This window comes from Pogoniulus pusillus, chromosome 24 (genome assembly GCF_015220805.1).
Source record: "Pogoniulus pusillus isolate bPogPus1 chromosome 24, bPogPus1.pri, whole genome shotgun sequence".
NCBI classification, from domain to species: Eukaryota; Metazoa; Chordata; class Aves; order Piciformes; family Lybiidae; genus Pogoniulus; species Pogoniulus pusillus.
Window position 1 is genome coordinate 507413 of NC_087287.1, and position 27564 is coordinate 534976.

Genomic DNA, 27564 nt, shown 5'->3' on the forward strand with positions numbered 1-27564 from the left:
TGTATGCATGCAGAACACCTCTGGTTTGCAGCAGGAATGGATGTGCCAGGTGTTTGCTAAAAGCCATCACAGAATTAAGCAGGTCGGAAAACACTTCTAGGATTATTGAGTCCAACCTAGCACCTAACCCTTCTAATTAACTAGACCGTGGCACTAAGTGCCTCACCCAGCCTCCATTCTCACCACGCACAGCAGTTCTCTGTCCCTTCTGTCACTCTCGTGCCCCTTCCCTCTCCCACCAGCAGGCATCCCACCAGCCCCTCCAGAGTCACAGCAAACAGCCCCAGGATGCTGCCGATGTTTGGTTTCGTCAGTCTGGCTGGCAGCCGTGGGAGGCTGATGGGGTGCTGCCAGTGTAACTTCAGGAAAAATAAAAATCTGAGGGTCAGAGCCAACTTTTACAAACTGTGCTGACCTAGGGGAAGGTTGTTAGGCCTTCAGGGAGCAAACCTGAACGTGCAAAATGTGCCCTATATGCAGCTTGGTGTGCTGCTCCTGGGCTGAAATGGTTCCAGTAGCCGTTCTGCTTTGTTGGAGCTGGGGGACATCCCTGTCTGCAGTGAAATGATTTCTGGAGCTGTATCCTGGGTGTCAGAAACCCAGCAGTGGCAGGGCTGCATGTCCCATATATCAGTCTAGGGGTCTGGGACTGTCAGTGCTGGGTGAAAGTGCCCCAAGTTTGCTTTAAACTGGTACTAACCAGGGCACTCACGGTGACATTGGAAGCACTGAGGTGTTTTTGGTGACACACTCTGCTGCTGGGAGACCTTAAAAAAGAAGTGAAAGATGAAAAGCTTGGAACATGCTGAGAATTAGATGGAGCTTCTGCCAGTTTCCAGCAGAAATGCTGGGCTCTTGTGCCTTGTCCCCTTTAACAGTTTTCAAAGAGCCCTTCCCTTATTTCAGCCCAGTTTCAGATGAAGTGTTCTGGACATGACTTTTGTCGTGCACGCTGCTCTCGGCTGCCTGGTCTGGTGGAGTTAGCTAGGTACCAGGGGAAGTTTCAGCTTATTAAAATGACAAAGGCTGTTATTGGAAAAATAAGCAAAATCTCCAATTCTGGTGAAAATTCTGTCAGCCTGCAGTTCCGTCTTCGTGTTACAAATGTGCTTCCAGTTCTGCTCTGAAATCTCAGGGTTTGCTCTGTTCTCTCACTGAAAGGCTTGTTTCAAGGCAAGGAGATTGATTCCTGTGGCCATTGATATTTCTGTGAATTTATTTGCTTACACCTTGTGCCAGACTTTGTCACACCCCAGGGTTTGTGTGGTTTTGAAGGGTACTGAGTGAGCAGACATCTCTGGCACCCCTGGTATGGTCATTTTGTGGGGCTTCTTTCCCAGCTGAAATAGGGATTGATTTCTTTCTTCAGAATGTTGTGAGAGTTGCAACAGCTCAGTAACTCCTGGGATTAATAATGCTGGGCTGCCTTTTGTTAGTGGGACTGCTGTGCCTCTTCAGGTGTAAATAGGAGCATCTGGGCTTAAATCCTGTGACCCCACCAGTTCCTCTGAAAGAAATGAATGGGAGGGTCCACGAATGAGGAGCGAGGCAAGCAGGGGATTTCGGGGTCAGATCTTTTATTACCTTATGGGCAGGAATTGCTACCACATCTAGGGACAGCTGGGGGCCTTCTGCAGGAAATTTGCCTCTTGAGTTGAACCTGGGACTCTGACCCTCTGGAGTGAGAAAAGGAGCTCTGGAATATGCAGCGTCCGCTTGTGGCAGTGCTGGCGTGGCTGCAGGAGCGCTGGTGACAGGATGGGCACTCTGGCTGGGCTGACACTTGTGTTGCCCTTGCTTTGCTTTTCTGTTGTGGCTGGTTCACTGAGCAGTGTGCTGCAGCCTGTGGATGCCATCCTGTCCTCCCTGGGACACCGCATGTGGCTGAGCCGCTCTGTTCCCCTCGGGTGAGATGTTCTACATCCAGCAGTAATAGAGGCAGTAGAAGTGCCTAGATTAGAAAGAGAGGAATGCCTGGGGATTATAGCAGTGTAATAGAGTTCTGCCAGGAGAAGAGTCTGTGTCCTCATTTTTTAACCTGGAAGGTGGGCATAAGGTGATTGTTAGCACTCCAGAATCCAGGTTCAACCTGAACTTGCAATGGAATAAAATCCTCCTGATTTGAGTGCAAATAGGAGAAGGAAGCTAGAAGCTTAAACATCAGAAATCATAGAATCCCAGACTGGTTTGACTTGGAAGAGGCATTTAAAGTTCAGCTAGTTCGGTGCTCCCTGCAGTCAGCAGGGACGTCTGCAACTAGATCAGGTTGCTTGGACTTGACCTGGAATGGCTCCAGGGATGAGATGTCTCCCACCTCACTGGGCAACCTGGGCCAGTGTTTGGCCATCCTCAGTGTGAAAGATTTCATCCTGTCTAGTATAAAATAGCTTCAAACCATCACTGCTTCTCCTGTCCTAGCAGGCTCTGCTCAAAGGTATGACCTAGCTTTTATACAGGACCCTTTAAGTACTGAAAGGCCACCATAAGGTCTAAAAGGGTCTGCTGCTTTTCAGTGGGTTTCTGATTAAACACAGCAACACAGCATGAGTGTGAACTTCCTGAGGCTCAAACTGGGCATTGAGGAGGTGTTTCCTGTTTCCCAGCCCCTCCTTCAGACTGCTGAGCAGACTGGTGGCACTGGTGGTGCCCAGCTCTTGATTAAAGCCAGCAAGCGGGTTGCTGTTGCTCTGTTGTTCTCGGTTTAATGGAGCTGTACAGAGTGAATTTGGTTAGCTGTGCAGCCAAGGCAGAGTGTCTGTGTCTGCAGAAGAGTCAGTGCCATATGCTGCTAGATCTTTTTATGGGGTGGTAAACGCAGAGGAATGATGAAATCATCTGAGATTACCCTGGATCTCTTTCTTTACACAGTGCCCTTCAGGGAGGCTCCCACCTACTCAAACAGGAGACGGAGACCTCCAAGCACCTTGGCAGCACCTCGGATCTTGCTGCGTTCCAACAGCGACAACAATCTGAACATCAACAACCTCCCCGAGTGGTCAGCCTCCTCCTCTGCTTCTTCACATCGCAGCCTTTCACCTCACCTGCTTCAACAGATGCAGAATAATCCTAATGGAACTGTAAAAACTGTGGGCAGCTACACTGCGTCCTCCAGGAGCCGCTCCCCATCCCTCAACAGGCTGGGAGACGATGCCAGGCGACAGCAGCACAGGCACATCAGGTGACTTCTTGAGTGTGTACAGCAGGAGATGGCCCTAATGTCATCGTGCTTGCTGCCCTGTCCTTTTGCTGTTGGTTTTGTGCCTGTTTTGCACTCTATAGTGTGCAGAGTAAGGAAATCTGCCAGGCAGTGGGACATGCTCAAGTGTGGGTATTTGAAGTGGAAGCTCCAGTCAAAGCCAGTGGCCAGGTAGAATGGCAGCAGCTGGAAGGAACCTCTAGAGATCATCCAGCCCAACCCCTCTGCTAATGCAGGCTTACGTAGGTAAGGTAATGTGCCCACATGGCTTTGGAATCCTCTCCAGAGGAGGAAGAGGCTTCACAGCCTCTCTGGACAGCCTGCTCCAGGGCTCCAGCACCCCCAAAAGAAAGAAGTTTTCCCTTAAGTTCAAGTGAAACTTCCTGGATTCTAATCGGTGCCTGTTGCCCCTTTTCCTATCACAGCGACCACGAAAAGAGCCCAGCCCCATCCTCGTGACCTCTACCTTACGGATATTTATCTGCATTGATCAGATCCCCTCTCAGGCTGCTCTTCTCCAGGCTAGGCAGCCCCAGGTCTCTCAGACTCTCATTGTAAAGAGAGGTGCTCCAGTCCTCTAATCATCCTGGTGGCTTTCTGTTGTGCTCTCTCCAGTAGTTCTCTGTCCCTCTTGAGCTGGGGAGTCCGGAACTGGTCACAAAGCTCTAGGTGCAGCCTTGCCAGGGCAGAGCAGGGGGGAGAATGACCTCTGTTGACCTGCTGGCCACACTCTTTGTGCCTCAGAGAATTGCATCCCAGAGCTCCAGCAGCCAGGCAGACTTTGAAGCTCAGCAGAGCTCGGCAGTGACTTAGCACTGAGTTTGCACTTCCAAATCAAGGTGCCAGTTCTCTAGGTCTTTTAATAGCTGAAACAATGATTGCATATAGCAGCAAAGTGAAATGCTTCTGAGTTATTCGGTCCCTTCACGAAACTATTTGTCATGCCTGAAACCTGTGTTAGAGCTGCTCACAGGTGATAAGGCAGAGGCTGGTTAAGTTCTCTGTTCCATAGGTGTGTGTTGAATCAGAGTGAAACAGAAGGAATAACAAATGGGGCTGCGCAGGAGGCTGGCTGGGAGCAAAAGGGGCTTCTTCAGTGGTAGTGAAAGATGTCACAGACTTCTGTCGTGACTGTCCTTGCTGCAGGGCTTTGCGTTCCCTCTGACTTTGCTGCTCTTTTTTCCCTCTTGAGTTCCACATGTGACTTAGCAGGCACTCTGCAAATATCCTCCAGCTACGTCCCACTGGAGAGCAAATCCTGACTAGAGTCTTGCCGGTATGGTGAAATAATAAAGCAGAGAATTGTGTTGAAGGTTTTATCACAAACAAAGGCTTCGGCTCTGTGAGGCCAGTGCCTTGTGCATAGGCGTTCCCAAATCAGCTCTGCGGAGGGCTCAGGAACTGCATTTGTCAAGCATGCTGGTGATGGAGCTGGACTGGGATGAGGGGTCGAAGTGCAGGGCTGCTGAGCAGAAAAAGAGATGAGCAGTGCTGAGAAATGCAGCTGCTGGCTTCTCTTTGTCAGTTGTAGGTGTAACAGGCACTGACTTGATCAAGTCAGAGACACAGGACATCATATAGTGGCAGCTGTCACCTGCTGCCTTGCTCGTTGTTCTCTCCTTGGCTGTAGGCAGCCAAGCTGACAAGCTCCGTGTGCAATGGTAGCAGTGCTGCTGCAGAGTGGAGATACTCTGCACTGCAAGGAGAGGCTGAAGTGTAAGAAGTGCTGGAAGGAGCACACAAATGTCTTATGCCAGTGGTTTTATGCACCAGAGCAAAGTCCTCTTGCCTGTGTCCTGTAATTGCAGTAAAACCTCATTTGGGTGACACTTTCTCAGTGTGACCTGTATCAGCTTAAAACCAGGTTGTCTGTAATGAGGCTTCTGTTAGGTGGGGACATGGCTGTGAGGTGCTTCTCAGAAGATGAATCGTAGAGTCACCAAGGTTGGAAAGGACCTCTGAGATCACTGAGTCCAACCAGCAACCCAGCACCACCATGGCCATCAAACCGCGTCCCTGAGTGCCACGGCCATGCCTTCCTTGAACCCCTCCAGGGACGGGGACTCCACCACCTCCCTGGGCAGCCTGTTCCAGTGCCTGACCACTCGTGCAGTAAAGAAATTTTACCTTATATCCAACCTAACCCTCCCCTGCAGCAGCTCTGAGGCCATAGGGGAGTCCTCATATTCCACTGGATAGTGATGGTGCCACCCAAGTTGGGGGATCGGCCTTAGAGTCAATGACTGTTGTGGCTGGAAGGGACAAAAAGTGCCTTTTCATCAGCTGGCCTCCAAATCCTGGCCACAGAAAAATATCCTTTGGAGAAGGTGGGAATTAAAGACTTACTTTGTGTTTTTTTTGAACAAGCAAACAGTGATTTGCTTTGACTTTATTCAGCCACTCTCCTCTTCCCTTCCTGACAGCACATGATCTTGAAAAGCAGCTGCCATCAGAGCAGGGACCGGTTTAATGCCTGGAATTTTGTGGAAGGCAAACGCTGACCTTTCTCCTCGTGCCTCAGTGTCACAGCTCCTGAAGCTGCCGCCCCGCTGCAGGCTCTCCTCTTGCCGTCGCCAGCAGAGTGTGGGCAAGCACTGAAAAGAGAGCTTGGAGGCTCTCTGAGTGTAAAGATAACTAAAAGGACTGTTTATAGTAGTTTTCCCTCCAGCCTTGCCTTTCCTGGTCGCGGGCACGCATGGCGCCTTCCGTGACGCTGTCCTCACAGCTTAGCTGCAGGGCCACCTACTCTCTGCCAGCTAAAGGTGGGAATTGTTGCTGCCTCTGCTTATTAACTTGTAGAGAGTACATCCCCCATGAGGCTGCTGCTCTGCTCAGATGGAAAAGCCCTTTCTGACGCAGCACTAGATTGGCTTTTGCAGCAGAAGCAGCCAGATGTCGTAGATTAATGGAGAAGGTCAGAGTATGACAAAGGGTTAATGAAGTTGGTGGGGGTTGCATGGTGGAAAGGGGCTGGAAAGCCATGCTGGAAGGGATCCATGGGATCTTTACCACCAGTGTGGTTCGGGTGTTCATCTTCTCACGAGGCTGCTTTCCATACCAAGCTGTTTTGGGAAGGGGGCTGAGGGAGGCCCCAGAGCTGGCATCTTCCTGTAGGATTTATCCCGTGGTGCTTAGTGGAAGGAGGCATGAGCAGAGCCTCAGCCAGGATGGCTGCATTCTTCTGGGTGACAGAGAAAGAGGTCACACTGCTGAAATCTCCACATCCTCCTCTTGCTCCTTCACAGCAAGGGACTTGCTGGGCTGAGAGTCCAAGCTGGGGAGGAGGGGAAAGCTCCTCTTTCAAGGAGTTGTGTGTCCCAAGGTGCAGCCCTGATTTCTGTGGGTAGGCCTGGCTCTTGAGAAGTGATGCGCCCAGCAGGAAGGTTAACTGTGCCATTTCTTCTTGCTCTTTTAAGATTGGATGTGTCTTCTAGGGTAGGAGCTAAAGGGGATGCTTGGGGTGTCACACTGTGGATGGCTGCTGCTTGAGACAGGAGGAAATGGAATGTGCAGTGAGTTCAGAGAGCTGGATTTTTTTAGGGTGATGACTTGTTTCTTCACCTGTGAGGAAAAAGGAATGGAGCAAAAGCCCCTGAAACCTTCGCATCATCTTTTCTTCTCTTCCTTTAAGCAACTGAGAGCTGGCTGAGGTTTCTGGTGCAAACTCCATCCCAGGCATACAATCAGAACTGACTCTGAAGCTCTAACTGTGGCTTATCTCTGTGAGCACCTGCTCACAGCGACAGAAGAACAGAGCAAGGTGAACGGGGGAGGCTGTTCTTGCTGCAGGAAAAGGGAAGTCCTCCTGATGGAAAAGATCCACTGTGTTTGGCTTTTCATCAGACTGCTTCTCCCTCACCTGCACTGGGGGCCTTATTGGCTGCTCTTTTGGTAAGGAACAATTGAAGAAACAGTGAACTCCAGCCTTTGGATTTCATTTTGCTTCGAGCAGTTTGAGATATTTCCTTACCTGACACCACTAAATAGAAGTGAAATCTTTCTTCTTCCTACGGTGCAGTGTCTTTTGCCTATAAATCCTTAGGAATGTTCTTCTTTCTCATGAGTGCTTTCTGGTTTTGGACTTTTCCTGTCAGGGGACTTCCAGTTTTTATGAGTTTGGGGTTTAGTGGTTTTGGTGGAGTTTGGTTTGGTTGGTTTTGTTTTTTTGTTTTTCTGTTTTAAATTTGAATGTTAGAATAACAGAATGGTTAAGGTCAGAAAAGACTCTTAAGGTCATGGAGTCTAACTGTTAACCCATCCCTACTAAGTCCACCACCAAACCGTGTTCCCCAGCATCACATTTCTGCAGCTTTTAACCCCCTCCCCACCACTGCCCTGGGTAGTCTATCTCAGACCTTGACAGTCTTTCTGGGAAATAAATTGTTCCTCGTGGTCAACCTAGACCTCCCCTGGGGCAACATGAGGCCATTTCTTCCTGCCCTGTCACTAGCAGTGTATTGCAAGTTTATTGGAGTCATAGAATCATTCAGGTTGGAAAGAGAGCTCCAAGCTCATCCAGCCCACCTAGCACCCAGCCCTATCCCACCAACCAGACCATGGCACTAAGTGCCCCAGCCAGGCTTTGCTTGAACACCTCCAGGGATGGCGACTCCACCACCTCCCTGGGCAGCCCATTCCAATGCCAATCGCTCTCTCTGGGAAGAACCTCTTCCTAACAACCAGCCTGAACCTCCTCTGGCACAGCTTGAGACTGCAGGTGTGCAAGTTCAGTGAGCAGAGTCACGGCCAGCCTCATGTCATGTGCTGAGCCATTGTGATCAGGTGGACATTGAGAGTGGTTTGTGATGAGCGTGTTGAAGTTAAACCCTGTGTGCAGGGGGAGATGGCTCACTGGAAGACAATGAAGTTATTCACTGCTTAATTGAATTCTGCTGATGGGATGGTAAATGATTGACTTTGTCTGCTTCAAGTAACCAGTTAATGTTTCCTGGTTTCAATTCCAGTGCTGTTTACAGTCCCGGTGCCAACAAGGATTCTCTGTCTGCCTTGGATTATCAGGGTCCCAAACGCAAGCTTTACAGTGCTGTACCTGGAAGACTTTTTATTGTTGTAAAGCCATATCAGCCTCAAGGAGAAGGGGAAATACATCTCCACAAAGGAGACAGAGTCAAAGGTGAGTGTGACAGCATTTTCTTCCACTGGGTGGAAATTCAATCTGTCTGGCAGAAATGCTTCCCTGCATCTGTTTCTTTGAGGGGTACTTTGCTGCTAGAGCTGGTTTGCAAGCAATGCACATTTAGCTGCCATTCTACCTGTAACTGACTTCAGAGTGCTACTGAGATTCCCAATGTATGTGCAGTAACAGCAGCATTTTACACACAGCTCCTAATTTGCTTCTGCAGTCATTGCAGAAAGACAACCCCAGGGCTTTAAAAGGTTGTAACCATGTCAGCAGCTCAGGCAGGAAACGGGTAAGGCCGAGTCTGTTTCAAGCCCTTTTCTCAAGTTAAGTAGAAAAAGTCCCCTCCTGACAGGGTGGGCAGGTAGGTTGAACCTACTGTAAGCATTCTGGGGAGAAGTGTGACACTGCATTTGTGATCTCTGTCCCCTGGCACTCTTCCTAACCAAGAATATATTGCAATCAAGGCCAAACTTCTTCTTAGTGTTCTACAGACACGAAATGCACCCAGGTATGGCTGAAGAAGTGGGCAGTGCATTACAGGCTTGACCTTCACAAGGGTGCACTGTCACACTGTGCCAGCTGTGGGTTTGCACTCCCAGGTACAAGTGGTCACGAAATAAGAAGACTTCTCAGTCCACACAAAGCAAATATCAGTTATGGAAAACAAACAAAAGGGAATGAATTCCATGTCCTAAATAAAAGTCTTAAGCAGCAGAACATTTCCTTGCAACTGAAACTACTTATCTCACAAAGGAAAACTTCAAACATCTCCTCCCTTGAGCCTGCGAGCAGTGGTTGGGAGTGGAAAAAAAAGAGGGCTGTTAGAAGGTGTTTTTGTGGTTTTATTTTTAGACATGGCTGTTTCTGGAGCATTTGTGGGTTTAATAATTTTTGTTAACTCAAGCCTTCAGAAGGTGTAGGACATGAAACTGAAGAATGCTGCACTTAAGGGTAAAGCATTTGCAAATTCCATTTCAAATGCAATGATGAAGGAGAGAAGCTAAGCTTAGGAAAGCCACTGATGTCTGCAGGGAGGAAGTGCAACAGGTTGTAGGGGCAGTTGGTATCTGCCTGCTTGCTTACAGGGGGACTTGAGACTATTATGTAAAAATATCACAAGTATAAGAGATTTAAATGTCAAGGATGAGTTAAATATTCTAAAATAATTACTCCAGGAGCTCTTGGTTCTCAGTTCTTGTGACAGTAAATGGAAAACACAAACTTAGTGTGTGTGACAGAAATGCAGGCTCAGTTAAATCTGGATTCACCTCCCTCTTCCAGTCAAGACATAACTATAGAGAGTACAAATCTTATTCCAGTACAAGGGGCTGCTAGGGTCCCTCTGCATCACTCAAAAGTGCAGGAGTAGACTAGAGCTCTGGGAGTCCTCAGTACCTATGTGCTGTGCGAGTGGCAGAGCCACTGGCTGTAAGGAGTTCCTGCTGCTCTTCTCTTCCTGAGCAGAAATTCCACTTGCTAGTGGATAAGTTTCTGCCATCCAGAGCCTTGCTTAGCAAGACTACACACCGGTCAGCACTGAGATGTGGGTGTCCTGGGGGCACATGTGCCTGCTCAGGGTTTAGCAATGTGCAGTGCTTGGAGGAGATGGAAGGATGTTAAAGTCTGTGGTGTTCAAGTTTTCCTCCCTTTGGAAACAGCTCAGCCTCACCTTTTCAAGAAAGAAAACAAGCTTTGGCTTTCTCATCTGCCTCTCTGTACCTGCTCTGGAAATGCTGATGCTGAAGTACTGACTGCTTGCATGCTTTGGGGGATTCAAGCTGCTACTGGCATTTGCAGTGGGAGTCTGACCCTGGGGCATGCTCATCACATGTACATCCCATGAGACTAATCAGAAGGAAGATGTAGCAAGGCATTTATTACAGGGATAAAAGCCCAGGACAGCATATTAGAGAAAGGGATTAGTTGGGGAATGCTTTTATGAATTTTCTTTTTAACTTGGTAGATTTAGAAGAGCCATGGAGAGGGGAGAGTTCCTAAACTGCTGCTGCTATGGGCTTTGGCAGGCAAAGACAAGGCAAATTGGTTTGCCCTTTCTAAAGCCCTGAGCAGTGTTCACAGACAGGAGTTCACTGTGTCTGAAACAAGGAAGCTGCTCAGAGAAAGCTCTGAATGGGCAAGGCCCAAGGAAAATGTACACTCACTGTCTGGCAAGAATAGGCTCTTATGCAGCCTAGACCAAAGCACCTGCTTTATGTTTAGTGGTTAGTCATGCATGCTGGCAGCCATGCACCAGGGAGGGGCCATGGCTGTTGTGAAAGTAAATCTGGTCTCTACACTTGCACAAGAACAGCCTTGGTCCTGTGTTTGCACAGAAATGAAGTGTGACAAGCTTCTTCCTCACTGAGAACCTCCAAAGCTTCTTTCTTTCCTCCTTTCTTGTCTAGAGCTGCATAGCACCGCATCTGCCCAGGCACCCCTCTGAGATACCTGCAAAGTGCTACTGAGCTTAATTGTTACCCTGCAACTCAAATGGCCTCTTGAACACCAGGATGTAGGTGTATGGGGCCAGTGCCATGCTCCAAAGTTCTGTGTGAGGAAAAGATTGGCAGCTTTTTGGGTTGTGAAGATAAAGCAACCCAGAAGGACCATCCAGAAGGTCCTGTGACTCAGATCTGTACCAGCACACCTTGGGGAGCTTACAGGAGCGAGGTCTGGGTACCAGTCTGTGTGGTGCAGCCAGTCTCTGGCCAGGCAGGAGCAGAACAATCCAAATTGTTTTCAGCATCTGTGTTATATTGGAATGTCCCTGAAGTGTGCAGTTCTCCCTCACTGCCCCACGCAGGAAAATCCAGATTCAAACACCTGAACAGCTTTGGCAGTCTCGCCCCGTTCACAGTTTTGCTTTTCTCGTTGGTGTCTGTGTTTTTATTACCCTGTTTCCAGCTGCCATGTCGTTTCCAGTTATTTCTCCCAATTTTCAGGTCCTGCATCACAGTCCAGTTTGGCTGTGGCTTCCCACTGTGCTTTTTCACTTTCCTCTCTGATTTTTGTGGCCTGCCCTGGTGTTGCTATCTCCTGGTTCTCATCTGGAAGACAAACAGAATGCAGGGCTAGTTCTGGAGAATATTCAGTTTCTTGAGCTCTTGCTGTAATGAAACATTCTCTGGTGTAAGCCTCTGGAAAACCAGGGCCTTGTTTCAGTAGCTTGCATATGCTCTGCCAGACTCAGCCTTCCCGTGTGCCTCTGGTGCAGGAAAAGTCTGAGAAGAGCTTGCCACACCTGAGGTCTGTTCTCAGCTACATTCGGCAAGGTCAGGAAGATGGCAGCAATCCACTAGCAGTGACTCAGGCATCTGTTGCAGGCAGAAAGTCAGTAGCTCCCTGCAGTAGAAAGCTTGACCCTTGCAAGAGTGCTTTCACTGCAGGATGATCTCTGCCAGGAGGGCAGCCCAAATATATTGCTAACATCTCCATGCCTGCTGAAATCTGCTTGTAAGGCATTCTGAAAAAGAAGAGTTGTTAAACCCCTGCTGTGCTTGAAGATAGTGCCAGCAGCCAGAGCCTGTGGGCAGAAGGAAAGTTGGTCTGCCAGGCCTTTGCGCTTGCTGGGTTAGGAAATAAAGCACTGGGGAGGAAAGAGCCTCAGAAATGTGAGCTTGTTTCTTCAGGAGCATTTTGTACCTTGTGTAAGGATGGCAGCAAAGTTCAACTGCAGGGGCTTGCAGGGGCATTCACTACTCTCTTATGTGAAGGATGAAATCAGTGGAAAGAGAGTATTAATCTTACTGTGATTCATTGCTCCATTTTGCTGCCTTAGAGTCTCCAGACTTGCCTGGTTTGATTTCAATCCATAACATAAACGATTATGAAGTCACAGAAGGGTTTGGGTTGGAAGGGACCAACTCCCCTGCAGTCAGCAGGGACATCTGCAGCCAGAGCAGGTTGCTCAGAGCCCCAACAACCTGACCTGCAATGGTTCCAGGGATGGGGCAGCTCCCACCTCCCCGAGCAACCTGGGACAGGCTTTCACCACCCCCAGTATCAAACACTTATCCCTTCTCTGTAGTCTGAATCTCCTTCTCTTAGTTCAAACCATCGTTCCCTGTCCTGTCCCAATAGGCCCTGCTCAAAAGACAATCAGGTACTGAACTAGAGGTAGCTAAGGCAGCTGAGCAGGTAGCCTTACAGAGAGGTGAACCCCTGGAAGGGGCAGCTGGATCACATGTTTGCTTTGGAAGCAAAACTGGGAGTTAAATGTGAGGTTTACAAGTGAGAGTTCCTTTCTGTCTATGTGATTTCCCTGCTTTTTGTTCTCTGAGCTCCCAGAACTCCAGAATTCCTTTTTCACTGAAAGCAGTGCCTATGGAGCTCCAGTAGAAAAGGCTTCCCTTCCAGATTGGACAGGGACTGCATGAGAACATTTGCTGCCTGGCAGCTGGGGCACAGTCGCTTTCCTGCTGGAGGCCTTCCTGTGGTTGTCATCAGGGAGATGGACAAGGACATCCTCTCCAGTCCTGTTGTTCTCATCTCGGGCCATGGCAGCCTCTCTTGATTAAGGATTTGGAAGCCAGAATGGGTCTGTGTTCTTGCTTTGCTCTTGCTGTCAGGAATTGCTAATATTCGATAATTCATCTGATGATGATCTAAAGCAGGACTGGTTTTGCTCTGCAGTAGTCACTTTCCCCCTAGCATTCACAAATAGTCTTACAAAGCAGATTTCTTTTCCCATCCTGATGTGTTTTTCTCATCAGCTGCTGCCACCATAATCACAAGCAGTTGCTCTCTGGGCGTCAAATACCTGACTTCCTCCTTGCGGTGCAAGTGCTTTTTGGAGATGGAAACATCCATGTAATTTGAAGCATCAAAAGAGCAGATCTGACAGATTAATAACCTACCAAATTAGGGAAGTCTTTCTCCATCTCTGAGTAGGTTTTGTTCTCCCTATCTTGCCAGTTTGTGAAATGAAATCAGGGCTGAGATGCAGTGCTGGAAACTCTCCTCCAAAGCACCCAGCCCCCTCACCATGGGGATCTTCTGCCGGCTCGTGTTTGCGGATCTCTTTTGGCCGGAGCCCTGCCCTCACTCCTGTGATTCCAGGCTGAGTCAATGCATAGTGTGGTCCTACAGTAACGATAGTATCTGGATGCATTAGAAAATAAGCTTTCTCTAGTTTCCCTTTATCTCACACGCTCTAAACATGCATTGGAATCACAGAATCAACTAGGTTGGAAGAGACCTCCGAGCTCATCCAGTCCAACCTAGCACCCAGCTGTGTCCAACTGGACCATGGTACTAAGTGCTCCATCCAGTCTTTTCTTGAACACCTCCAGGAATGGTGACTCCACCACCTCCCTGGGCAAAACATTCCAATGGAAGCTGATGAGTACCCAGCTTTTATTGGGTGGATTAAAAAGCTTCTATCTTGTGCAACCTGGAATTATCAGAGGGACTTTGTGTGTTAATGTGCAGGGGTTGTAAACATTTTCAAGAACAAATGGTGTCTAGCAACATATTTTTAGGCCCTAAATGTATATTTATTGCTGATTTTATTAAGACAACAACTAAATCACAGGTCTGTTTTCTTCATCTTTGCCTGCATTTAAATGTAGAGATAAAATATTTCCTGCTTGTGTTAATAACATCAGTAGGTGTTAGGCAACTAGAGGAAAAGGCACACTAAACAGTTTTTATTCAGCTCAAGTGTCACTGTAGAGTTGTTGGTGTCTTCCAGCTTGAGTATCCTCCCCCACTGCCCCATAACTACCTGGTCAGGTGTAGGTTGCTTCATATATGTTAGAAGGGTGCTTGATGAAGTGTTGCGGGGACCCTCGGGTGTAGGATTTTGCCTCAGTGGATTTAATCCTTATTGACAGCGGTGTGTAAATAATGCAGCTTAAAGAATCTCTGATCTGGCTGCATTGAAAGACTTAAAACTGACAGATTTCAGATTCCTTTTTCCATTAACTATATCTGTTAAGAAGTACCCAAACAGCTTGGAATTGCATTAGTGAAAAACTCTGTACACATTTAATCTCCAGTTCTTCAGATCCTGGGGTGTCAAACCAGGCTTCTTAGCCCCTCTTGAGTGTTACCAAGGGTTTATTTATTTTTATTAGCTGTCACTGATTTGATTTCATCCTGCTCTCTACAAGTGCAGATCAAGTTCCAATGCAGTGCCATTGTGTCACAGCAGTTGCCCTGATACAGAATTCAATTGCAGTCAGGGTCAGGGACTGTGATTAATGCCCAATAGGGTAGGTTTTAACAGCACCAAGAGTGCTTGTGCTAGAGATCATCAGAGTGGCTCTGAGCGAGTCAATATTCCCACCACATGGGAATACCCTGCAGAGGAATTATCCCAGGGCTTGAAAACCATATGCAGACGTCAGCAGAGAGATGGGCTCAGGCTAATTAGCCTGGGTTTTGAGCAGGGCCAGTCAACCAGGCTGTCTCAGCCTGCACACAGCTAACGGAGCAGCGCTGCTTCTGCTGCCACAGGCTTCTTCAGGGGAGCTTAGGGACAGATGGACTCTAAGAATCTGTGTTGTGTGACTGAGCTGTGTTCACATTCACCCAATCAAATCATGGAGGTGTTTCCAAAGGCATCTCTGGTGGGATGTGCTGGTGTTGCCTGTGTACTCAAACCATTAAATCATGAATTATGTGAGGGACAAAGAAACTTGTGACAAAAATCAGTTTGGGAAGAGGTTCTGAAGGCTGCTCAGGGTGGGCCACATTTAAAGGTTACTCTGTGTCCATGTTTTTGGGTACCAGCATTTGAGTTCTTGTACAATGTTTGCTTCTGCCAAGGCGATGTTGAGTTATTACTGGCCGTGTTCTGTAACTAAGGATGATGTTGGTATGAGGAGAAGAAGGAGGAGTCTGATGTTTGCCATGTCTCTCTCCATTTAGTTCTGAGCATTGGTGAAGGTGGATTCTGGGAAGGCAGCACCCGGGGCCATGTTGGATGGTTTCCTGCCGAATGCGTTGAAGAGGTCCAGTGTAAACCAAGTGAAAGCAAAGCAGGTAACTGGCTCAAGCTCCCACTGAATGCTGACAGTGCCAAATGTCTGTCCCAGCAGAGGCAGTTGCATGTTACACAATACCTTTGTGCCATACTAGAAGCTGGGGAATTAAAGCTCAGCTGCTGAGTTACAAAGCCAAGATGGGTTTAGGGATGGGATTTTGCTGCCTAAGTGGTCCTTCTCATGAGCTTTGGCACAGAGCTGCATGCAGCCTTGTTGTGGAGCTTTGTGCTGTGCTGCTGCCCTGCAGCCTGGCATTATGGCTGCTTAGGGGAATTAGCTGATGTTGTTAGGAGTGCTCAGCCACCCCCCAGTGCCAGGCACTCATGCAGTGCAGCTGGCTCTTGCTCCAGGAATCACAGAACTAACTAGGCTGGAAAGATTATCAAGTCCAACCTGTCACTCAGCACTTTCTAATTAACTAAACCGTGGCATTAAGTGCCTCATCCAAGCCTCCTTTTAAACATCTCCAGGGATGGGGCCTCCGCCACCTCCCCGGACAGCCCATTCCAATGCCAATCACTCTCTCTGTGAAGAACTTCTTCCTAACCTCCAGCCTAAACCTGCCCTGGTGCAGCTTGAGGCCCTGAAGGGAACCTTGGAACTTTTACTAACCTTTAGAGGCTGCATCCACCAGTGAGGTGTCCCATATAGATCCTCCCTGATGGCAAAGGGAACAGAAGTCTCCTTTACTGTACCTGTGTCCTGTACCCATTGTTCTAGCAAGTAAAATCAAAGTGTCTTTCGTCAAGGAATCTCCACTCTTCTGCTCTAATAAAAGGAAGAGAAAGGTCCACCGAAACCCCTGGGGTTGAGGAGTGCCTACCACCCCATTTCTCTGTCTCTAAGAATTAAGATGTGAGGGCATCTTCTCTAATTAACAGCTCATTATAAATGAGCTCTGAGAGAGCACCATCAGTGTTGTCCAGCAGTGTGTGTACCTTTCAGTGGACTGTTGATGTGGGTATTGATTAAGAACTTGCGGCACTGCAGAGGCAGTACACTGAAATGTATGCATTGTGGCAGTCACAAACACGGCTCCTTTGGCCATCTCCTTACAAACTGCACAGGTGTGGTTTTCTTTTTCTGCATCTACCCACTGTGTAAACACAGTAGGATGAAATAAAATGCACTGGAGAAGGTAATTGCTCTAGAGGAGTCAGGATTTGGAAATAAGTATTTTAATTTCTGCCGTTGTAATGGAGGCTGTGGTGAGATGAAAAAGGGTGTAAAGGGTGAGCAGAAGAGGAGGCAAAAGGTTCGCTTTGGTAATATGAAGACTTCAAAAGAATAAGGGAATGAGGCTTCAGGGACCCTGTTCCAGATAACTAAATGCTGTGCAAAGGTTACACTTCCACTGCTTCTTTCCTTCTGAGAGAAAAAAGAGAAGGAGGCAAATGCAGAATCTAATATTTGGAGAATGAACTTAGGCTCTGAGAAGAGTGAACAGTTGTGTGGCTCTCCAACGGGCTTAAGAGCAAAGCAGAGTTTAAAGATGGAGGAATGTTAAACACAAGGAAGGTTGAGGTTGGGGCTGGCAGGTCTAAGAGCAGAGCAGCTCTCAAACAGGAGATGCAAAGGGAGGATAACAAGTTGCAGTGTGATTCCAGTTGTTGGAAACATGAGAATCAGTTCAGTCAGTAGCAGGTGAGCTGCTGAAGAGCCATATGTGAGCTGTTCTGGAGGTCCTGCAACAAAACCTTGTGGTGGCTTGAGTGGAGGATTTCGGAGAGATGTAGTCCGTGTTGGTCTCCTGTGATTCGTCTCCACCTCCAGAGAAAGTTCTGGCGAGGGGCATAAAGGCAAGTCCTAAAATATGAAAGTTTTGCATCTTCTCTGGTGGTTTGGGTGAGAAGAGAGGCTTGCCTCAGAGACTGAAAGATCTCCTCAGGAAATACTGTACAAAGTGAAGTGACAGAACCACAGAGCGACGGCTGCTGAGGGGACCCTGCAGGCCACCCAGCCCAACCCACTGCCAGAGCAGGTTCACCTACAGCAGGGTGCACAGGATGCCTCCAGAAACTCCAACACCTCTCTGGGCAGCCTGCTCCAGTGCTCCACCACCCTCAAGGTAAACAAGTTCCTGCTCATGTTGAGGTGGAACTTTGAATGTTCCAGCTTGTGCCTCTTGCCCTGTCACTGGGGACCACTGAGAAAAGCCTGGCCCCATCCTCCTGACAGCCACCCTGTGAAGTATTACATGCATTGCTGAGATCCTCCCTCAGCCTTCTCTAGGCTAAACATCCCCAAGCCCCTCAGCCTTTCTTTAGCAGAGGTGTTCTGGTCCCCTCAGCATCTTTGTGTTTCTTTGCTGTACCCTCTCTAGCAGTTCCCTGTCCTTCTTGAACTGGGGAGCCCAGAACTGGACCCAGTACTCCAGATGAGGCCTCACCAGGGTAGAGCAGAGTGGGAGCAGAACCTCCATCTACCTTCTTGCCGTACCCTAAGAAGCCATTGGCCTCCTTGGACACAAGGGCACATTGCAGGCTCATGGCCACCCTGTTGTCCATGAGGACTCCCAGGTCCAAATGTCTGAAATGCACAGCCTGTGCCCACGTTGTCTTTGAGATGTGGCCTGGGCAGAGCCACCTCAGGTCTGCAGAACCACCAGTGGCAATGGAGGAGGAGAAAGCAGGCAGCGCTCCCATGGAGTGCCACAGCAAAAGTGATTTAGGAAGCTGCAGCAAGCACAGTGACATGATTAGAAATTTGATGAGGGCTGCTGGGGTGGCTGAAGGAGCTTCAGCCAAGAGGCATCCCAGGCTTGCACGGCTTGCAGGAGTCTGTGTTGTGGACTTTGCAAAGCTGCAGAAGTTCGGATGGTAACGACGCAGAAAGGAGATCACCTTCATGTGCAAGAAGTGGATCTCCGCTCAGCCTTTCCAGGCCACCCCCACAGAAACAGTTGTGTCCTTCAAATGACATGTAGGAGTGTTTCTTCCAGCAGCTTCCCTTCGCTAGCAAGTTTGAGTAGTTGTGTGTAATAGCAGCTTGTCAGTGGCATGCCATGAAAGAAAGAAAGAGGAACAGTTCTTGGAACAAACCAACCCCCAGTAAGTACCAGGTGCCCAGCAGCTGTGGTGGGCAGGTGTGCCATGCATGCTGATCTATCATCTCACATGGTCCATTCTCAGGGAGCTCGCTTGCCATCCTGGCTGTTCTCTGAGGTGGGCAGTGCAGACCAGCACCTGGTTCCCGTGGTCTCGTAAAAGTACCATGCTAGCTTGGCAAGTCCTGTGTTCTCTCCCCAAATCATGTTGAGTGGCATTAATTCTGTATCCCTGCTTGCATCCTTTATTAATAGAGACTTGCAGGAATGATTCCATTATGTTGCTAGGATTGATGCCAGGCTTATGGGCTTTTAATTATCCAGGTTGTCTCATTTGCCCTTTAATAGCACTGGCACAGGACCTGCTGCTTTTTGGTCTGAAGCAGTTTCCTTGATATTTTGGTATCTAATGGCAAAGGAACAACAACAACAAAGAAATCGTTACCAGTGGTCTGCTAAGTTCTTCTGCCTCCTTTAAAGAAAACCTTAGGCACAAAACCTTTGTACCACCCCCTTGTGAGAAACATCACCTTAATAGCCAGGTTTTATTATGCTCCCAGATTACTCTTGGAGTGAAGTATTGCTGCTGATGGGATTGCTACAAGGTCTTGCTTCCCCCTGTGCAGGCACAGCATACAAATGTCAGCTGTTCCTGCTTCTCCTGTGATACTCTCTGCAGATAGGCTCTGCTGGTTCACTGAAGTGTGCTGGGTAGGTTGAAGAAAGTTAGGGAATCATAGAATGCTTTAGGTTGGGAAGGCTCTTTCAAAGCCATGCAGTCCAACATCCCTGCAGTGAGCTGAGACATCTTCAACTAGATCAGATTGCTTAGAGCCCTGTCCAGTGTGAACTGGAACAGCTTCAGGCATGGGGCAAAGTTCTGTGCAGGTTTGGTTTGTAGGAAATCCAAGCTAACTGGGAAATCTCTGCAGGTGCAAGGCACTACCTTGGCTTCACAGACACCTCAGCTCCGTTTGTTAGCTGAGTGCTGGTCATCCTGCAGCTCTGGCAGGAGTAGCTTGTGACCACTGATGGTACCCCAGGTGACAGCTTTGCTTAATTCTTATACTTACAAAAAAGTGACCTTTTTTCTTCTACCAGTTTATTCTCCCTTAAAAATTCATTGTCACTCTGAAAACAGTAAAAATCCCTACCCAATGCTTTCCAGTGGGAAAAGCAGCCCAGGAGAGTTTGTTTCCCATAAAATCAGCTGCTGCGCCAATCCAAGGCACAGTTTTCTTTCTCCTGTTGAAGTTTAAATATTTCCATTTGCTTTTTTTCCCCACCCTAGGGTATTCCTCTGACTTCAAAGATTTACAACAGTGCTTTCCTACTGGAGTGGTGATTTTGTGCTCCACACCCTGCAGGATTCAGTCGTAGATGATCTGATTGCGCCCGGCTGAGCTGAAGGCCTCATTTTCAGGCGAGAGGTTATCTTTAGCTGCTGTTCTGCCCTCTCAGATCTGATGAAATGCAGGCAGCCTCAGCATGTCCGCTGGGATTTCTTGCTTCCAAGTGTTGGCCTCCTCAGTGCTTCCCTGAGCTGTGTGCTGGTCTCTGATACCACTTTTGGGGTGGTGAGCATCCTGCATGCCTTTGCCTGCCCGTGGCCTCAGCAGGAGCTGTAGATGCCATCTGAAGTCCGGGACTTCATTTCAGCCCAGCTGTAATGCAGGCAGTGGCAGGGCCAACCCTAGCAGCTGTCCCAGAGCTCCTTTTCCCAGGAAAGAATTCCGTTTGCAAATTCTGCGCGCTACACCGGCGGCGCTGCGTGCTGCAGCAGGCTGGGCAGCCCTGAGCGAGCCCGCAGCCCGCCCGCCGCGGAGCCTGCAGCCAGCCCGCCGCGGAGCCCGCAGCCCGCCCGCCGCGGAGCCGCCAGCCCGCCGGGAGCCTGCAGCCAGCCCGCCGCGGAGCCCGCAGCCCGCCCGCCGCGGAGCCCGCAGCCCGCCCGCCGCGGAGCCCGCAGCCCGCCCGCCGCGGAGCCCGCAGCCCGCCCGCCGCGGAGCCCGCAGCCCGCCCGCCGCGGAGCCCGCAGCCCGCCCGCCGCGGAGCCCGCAGCCCGCCCGCCGCGGAGCCCGCAGCCCGCCCGCCGCGGAGCCCGCAGCCCGCCCGCCGGGAGCCCGCAGCCCGCCCGCCGCGGAGCCCGCAGCCTGCCGGTGCAGATGCGCCCATGCTGACCTCTAGTGTCCTTGGAGCTCCCAGCAGGCACTGCCTGGCACCTCACCTGGGCTGGCAAAAGCCCTCCTCTGTGACGGCTGCTGCGGCTTACTCCTGAATGCCCAGCAGCCTGCAGCTCTGATGCCAGATTTCCCAGGAGCGCCGTAGTTCCCCTGCCCGTGTTTGCGCCCTGTGAAACCACGGGTAGATGTCCTAAGAGGAAATCCCAGCGTCACACACAGAGAGCCATGCACAGAATCGCTGTGCCTGGAAGACACCTTCAAGAACGTCAAGCCCAAGCTCTATCTAACTCTGCTAAGGCCACTGATACACCATGTTGGTGTCCATTTGGGTATTAGAAGGAAGTTCTTTACTGTGAGGGTGGTGAAATACTGGAGTAGGTTGCCCTGAGAGGTGGTGGAGGCTCCATTCCTGGAGATGTTCAAAGTCAGGCTTCATGGGGCCCAGAGCAGCCTTCTCTCAGGAGGTATGACCCTGCTCACTGTAGGAGGGTTGGACAAGATGGCCTTTGAGGGTCCCTTCCAAGGCAGTACACTCTGATTCTGCATCCTTGAGCACCAGCTTTGGACAGCTTTTAAATACGTACAGGGCTGGAAAATCCACCACTGCCATGGGCAGCCAGCTGCAGGTGGATGCTTGCCTCACCGTCCTCGGGTAGCAGAAGTTAGCAAACAAGTCCAAGCTGTGTCATGCACCCAGAGTGCTATTCCTGAAGCACAGAATGGTCTTTGTTCTGCTTTCTTGGTTTTTAGCACCGTGTGCTTTGCATCGAACCGAGCTGTTGCTCAGCTCCACCATCCCTTGTTATAGCTAGCACAGCACCGTCCCAGCCTCTAGTCAGGCTGCAAGGCAAATTGATTTGCCTTTGTGCAGGAAAAGGAAGTGGCCTAAGGAGCTGACAGCAATGCTAGCAGCTGGTCGCTGCTCTGTCCTCTGTGGCCTCGTGATTTGGCCATGCTTGATCTGAAAGTTTTCTTACCTTTCCTGTCACATCGAGGTTGCTTTCTCCATGCTGCCTTTTGGAACAGTTGCCAACTTTTTTTTGTCCACTGAAATATGTCTGCATGCAGTTCAGAAGAGTAATAGTTGGCATAAGTGGAAGTTGCGCCAGAGACCCACTAGCAGTGGAATAGGATGGATGATGACACTCCAGAGCACAAATTACAGCCTTAGCTGTGTCCTTTATGGACATAAGGAGGGTGTCTGAAGTCCTAAGACCCTGAATTTCTCTGTCTTATGCTCTTACATGGGTTAGAGCTGATGACAAAATGCAGCACAGTGATGATCCACAGAGATGCTGTGTCCTGGCTTGTGTGCTGCAGAGCGTATTTCTGTACCAAGCAGGGGGAAGAGTGCTTTGTGCTGAGACACAACAAGCAATGCAAAGTACTAGCTCTGAGGTGCTGACAAGCCAGGCCGTAAAGCCCAGCTGGCATGAAGCTTGGTGCAGTAACATTCCAACTAATTCTGACAGCTCTCTGTGGCAGAGGATGTACATCAACTCTGCTTTTTGTCTCAAGTTGTGGAAATGTAAAGAATGAACCTCAGCAAGTTTCTCCAGCCCTGCTGAGCAAAGCATTTGTGTTCTCAGTACTGATAAACAGCAGCTTGGGAACAGCTTCTCAGTGAATCATCACTCAACAATAATGTGGATCTGGGAGTGTAGAGAGCTCCAGAGCTGCTGCTGTTGTCTGGAGGCAGGCCGTGGGATGGACTCCTAGGGTTCCCACACAGTCTGCTCGTGTGTGTTCTTGCTGGCCAAGGGTGCCTTGCTAAGTGCTCTCATTCTTGCTCTTCTAACCAAGCCACAGTCGTGATTTCTTACTACAGCTGTAGTATGTGGAAGGAGCAGCCTAAGCCTGCCAACTCATTGCTCTGGTCAGCTCCTCTGTCAGTTGCAATGGTTTTGCTTTGGTAATGACCTAACCTGAGGTGTCAGCTTGCAGGGGGGTTGGACTAGGTGACCTTTAAAGGTCCCTTCCAACTGAAACTGTTCTATGAGTCTGCCTGAGTTTGGATTCGGCAAAGAGTAAAATAGAGTATTCCAGGGTACTAATGTCATTGTGCAGCCAGTTGCTGGGGACAGCATAAAGCAGAAGTGTTAATGGATTACTCAAAAGAAAGAATATAGAAGCCTAGGTCTGGAGCTTGCAGAGAGTGCCAGTCTGTCTGCAGCCTTGTCTCTGAATAGGTAGGTTTTGATTCATAACGTTTTACTGTCTTGGCTGCTGTGCACTTCATCCCTTTCACTCTGATTTTCATGCCTGCTAAAGAGCCACTTAGGAACAACCCTAATCAGCTGGAAAGGAGCAACACAATTCTCCAGAGCATGGAAATGGGCTAAAAATAAATTGCCCAGTTACATAGAATTAAACCTTTGTGTTAGGAAAGTCACCATTTGAAATGCAGCTGGACTTGCTGATGTGTGAAACTGGGCATGCAAGACTGCCCTTTTCTGATTCTTTCTGCCTCTTCTTTTCTTAAGAAAAGGTCTATAAACCACACAGGATTGAAAAGTGCAAAGTGAGGAGCACCTACAGCAGTGTGAAGTTACCACCCTCATGTCTACCATTTGCTCCCAGTGCTGTGCTCATGTTTTCCTTGCCAAATCGCAGTCCATCCAATTCTGCCATGTTCAAAGCCTGGGTGCAGCAGACACCAAAACTCTCGTGTGACAAACTGCCCTAGGAGTAAGAGAAAGACAAAGGTAGGAGTGAAGGATTTTTGAAGAGATAGAGATTGCTGAGGAACTGAAGCCCAGTGACATTGCAGCCTGGAGCAGGGTCTGAGCAGCTCTGTGGTACAGTGTCTGGCGATCTAGCGATGGTCCCTAGGTTTTTGGCTCCTAGTTGTCCTCCTGGAACCTGTACATATAACAGGGAGGGCTTTTCCCCACCTGTCAAAGCATGAGGTCGAGTTGTTGGAGTCTCAGGCAATTTGCATATCTCAGGGACTGCCAGTAGGCAAAAATCTTTAGCTTTCACCCTGGGACTTGAGAGTGTTCCATCTTTCACAGCATGTACATCTTGGTTGTAACATGCCTTCCCTGCAGTAATACTGCCTTTATTTTTTGGCTTGAGCTGTTTCTTACTCTCTTAGGAACCTGCAGTAAATACACTTGGTCTTTCCTCTAAACATCTGAAATCATTGTAGCAATAGGGTTTGGCTTTTGTCTTTGTTCTGCAGCCCTTTCCTTCTGGAACGCTCTTTAGCAAGAGTTCTCTGACTCACCCGTGCGATCCAGTCTCTACCAGTGCCACCATTCTGGGGGTCTGGCAGCACTGAACAAAGAGCCAGATTTCATCTAACTCACTTCATTCAGCATAACCTGACACTCTTTAAAGCCACTTACTAAAATGGGCTGGCAGGAAGCGAGGCAAGTCTTAGATCTCTCTGTGTGCCCGAAGTGTTGATGAGCCACCTTTTCCTCCTGTGTTCTCCTAGACTAAATGACACATTTGGGTTCTTTCCTCTCCTGTTTTCAGTGGTTCAGATTAAAGCCTTGACAGCAGAGGCGGAGAACTCTTTGAAATGCTCCCCAGTTATTTGAGATCATTTCGTGTGTTAATTTAAGGGAGATGATAGAGCATCTACTGACAGTGATGGCGGTGCTGGAGGTGATCAGGAAAACACTACCTGGCTAGCAGCAGCTGCTGGATGCTGCATGTTCTGGTCTTCAGATGCGCTGCTGCTCTGGGATGCAGAAGGAGTGGTCTTTTAGATGGAAAGGGTTTTTTCCCAGCTTGCTGAAAGATCTGCCAGTGTCCAGTGGTGAGAAAATGACTTGGTAAGGTGCTGCTTGCTGGCAGGAAATGCTGACAGGGGCAGGAGTGTGAAAACAAGCAGGCTGGTTTGATTCATCAGGAAACCCAGTGAGTTCTTCCATTGCTCACTACTCACCTGCGCTGCTCTGGAGTCTAGTGCAGTCCCTCCCTCGCTAGAAAGCTCTGCTAACTGCACTATGGGATTGGTATCAAAGGGAATCTCACCTTGCCCTGTCAGCTGTTAACTCAGACTAGTGAGGGAAGGGGTTTCAGGTGTGATCGCTTCAAATGAAGACAGTTTTCCCTCTGATGTTTCATCTTGGGCTCAGCCAGCTCTAGGTAAGACACCTCAGACCCGACCAGCATCTCATCTGGCCTTCAGTATGGCTGCTGAGCTCACACAGGGAGGTTTTGCTGTCAGGGGACTCCCATTCTCTCCTTCCCTGCTTCTTTCTGTCTCTAGGTGTCTTGTTGCAGAATCACAGAAGAGTTTTGTTTAGAAAAGACCTTTCAGATCATCCATTCCAGCCATTAACCCAGTACTGCCAGGTCACCACTAAACCACATCTCCAAGGTTTTGAAACCCTTCCAGGGATAGGGACTCCACCACTGCCCTGGGCAGCCTGGGCCAGGCCTTGACAACCCTTTTGAAGAAGAAACAGTTCTTGTGTCCAACCTAAACTGCCCTGGGCACAGCTTGAGGCTATTTCCTCTTGACCAGTAGATTCTTGGGAGGAGAGACAAACCTCCACCTGGCTACAGCCTCCTCTCAGGAAGCTAAAGAGAGAAACATCCCTCAGCGTCTGCTGCTGTCCTTTTTGTGCTGCAGGGCAGGGCCACAAGGGACCAGTCAGCATCATGGCAGCAGACTTTCTGTGGCACTGGTCTGAAAGGTGATGCCTTCAGCGCTGGGCTGTGAAAGTCACAGTGACAGGGCTGTGCTTCCTCAACGTCCCAGAGCGCGTTTGCGTAGCTCAGTGGAAGAAGCTCCGTGTGGCGAGCCGGGAGGTGGGTATCTCCCTGCGGTGAGCCAGGCGACGCAAAGGGAACCGCTCTCCTTCCAGCTTGCACAACGCTGTTGGGTCTTAAGTGGAAGTGGAGCTTGGCTGCCTTATGTTGGTATTTGGAACTGAGCTTGGGAGTTTGAGTCTGCCTTCTCATCTGAAGGGGAAGATGAGAGGGCTGGAGGAAATGTTGCAACAGGGGAGGTTTAGACTGAAGACTGGGAAAAATGCGTTTGCTGCAGGGGTGGTCAGGGATTGGAGCAGGCTGCCCAGGGAGGTGGTGGAGCCTCCATCCCTGGAGGTGTTCAAAAAATGTGTTGATATGGCACCGCAGGACATGGTTTAGTAGCTCGATGGTTGGACTTGAGGGCTTTTCCAGCCTCAATGATTCCATGATTCTATGCCTGACAACCTTCTAAACCCTCAATTTAGGCAACAGTTCACAAATGTAAAAGCCAGGAGGATTTTGTAGATGATTCAGCAAAAAGGCCTCGAGGGTATTGTTGGGAGCTTTTTTTGTGGGCAGAAGTTCAACTCCGCCTCTACGAAAAACCATGGCAGGTCTTGAGTCTTTATTCTTGCTTACGGATGTCTTGGACACAGATCACACACTAGTTTAATGTTATCCACAGAGACGTTTAAAATAGTTACATTTTTTGGCTGCTCTCCTGGAAATAATAAAGGGAATTGTATTGAATTACATTAGTGGTTCAAGGAAATTCAATATGACGTAGCTCTGCCTCGTTTATCTAAAAATTCCTTGTGCTTAAAGAATTACAGTGGAGTAAAGGTTCACAAGAAGCCTCCAGAAGCTGCAGCATTGCCCTTTTGGCTGAGTAGTTGGAGCGTATGAGTTAAGGCCAGTGCTTCTGCTCTGCTGTGCGCAGTAACACACTGCAGGAGATGGGAGCTGAAGTTAGATAACGAAGTAGGAGTCTTTGCAGCCACCTTGTAGCGGAAGGCTGAGAGGTTGGGTGTTCCTGGGTGTGCTGGGAATGTCCATGTATGCTGTGGAAGCTATGCGTGGGCAAGCCACAAACGGCTTCGCAAAACCAGTCCAGATACCAGCAACACTGATAACAGGGCTTGAAAAATCCTGGCAGCGAAGAGGAGGAAGGGATGTTGCAAAGGATCCGTGCCCCGAGCCTGTCGTTGCCAAAGCATTTCTGCAGGAGAGAAGGCAGAGGAAGGGGTTTCATGCTTTTAGCACATCTGCACTTTGGAGGTTGTCTGTACCTAGGCACGAGAATGGTCCAACTATTGAGCAAGGTTTTAAGTCCACATTAGTGCAGACATGCTCAGAGATGCTCTTGTGTGGCCACGTGAAAGACAGAGGCATCACTTCAGCAGTTGCTAAGGGAACTAAAAAGTTTACAGTAACATCCCTGTCTTGTACAGTGTTGTCCTACTTGGGTGCAATTTTATACAATTATTTGTCAATTACAAATTCTTTTTACTTGTGTTTTTCCCTCTCCTGATTTCTGCTCGGCGGCAGCAGTAGTGGCTCAGAGCTCTGTGTGGCTGCACTTGGGACTGAAAGGGAGAGGCAGAGTGCTTTTAAAGACACAAGCTGTTGGTTTGTAAGGCTGCTCCGTAAGCAGATTCCCTTGGGAAAATGGCCAGTGATTGATGGAAGAGCGAGAGCCTCATCAGTAGTTGATCCTGTGTAGGGCTAGAGCCTGAGCCAGCTGTCTGCTAGCAGCAGTTATCAGACAGGAGCTGGCAAGCACCCTTTGTGTTGCTGCTGGCAGCTTCAGGGTACTTAGAAACAAAAGGAATCCTGCCGGGGATGCTCCTGCAGCATAAGAGCAGTTTCACTGATTGACCATAGGCAGCAAAGCTGCAGTGGGGGAAGACTGCTAGCACCTTGCTAGGTAAACGCCTGCTATTAGCATTCCCCCCGAGATCATCACCATCAGATACCTTTCTACATTTTTAGGGTGTCTGTGCTTCAAACATTTAGCTCACCCTTAAATTTAGGGATGGAAGCCAATCTCCTGCTACTCCAGTTGAACAGATTGAAATGAGGAAGCAGGCGGAAGGATGGGAGTCTTCATGACGTTATTTGTTTACCATCAAAATTGAACTCCATCATGAAAGATTTCTAATGAAAAACATAAGAAAGTTTATTTTCTAATGCTTCTGTCTCTCAGCTAAGTTAGAAAACTGTTTTTAAATGCCATATTAATATTGGTCAACACTGGGGAAATCAGCTCTCTTCCTTACTGCAGTCACCATAGGTGA

The 27564-nt window shown here is 49.0% G+C and overlaps 1 protein-coding gene across 12 annotated transcripts in view; it reads left to right on the forward strand.

The window, feature by feature from the left end:
- Positions 1-27564, forward strand: part of SHANK2 (SH3 and multiple ankyrin repeat domains 2) — a 285477-nt gene that overhangs the window by 105492 nt on the left and 152421 nt on the right. For all 12 annotated transcript variants that reach the window (XM_064162990.1, XM_064162984.1, XM_064162986.1 and 9 more), the window contains 3 exons: positions 2869-3178; positions 8161-8330; positions 15213-15326. In XM_064162990.1, coding sequence (XP_064019060.1) covers positions 2869-3178; positions 8161-8330; positions 15213-15326 — 594 coding nt within the window. The remainder of the gene's footprint in view (positions 1-2868; positions 3179-8160; positions 8331-15212; positions 15327-27564) is intronic.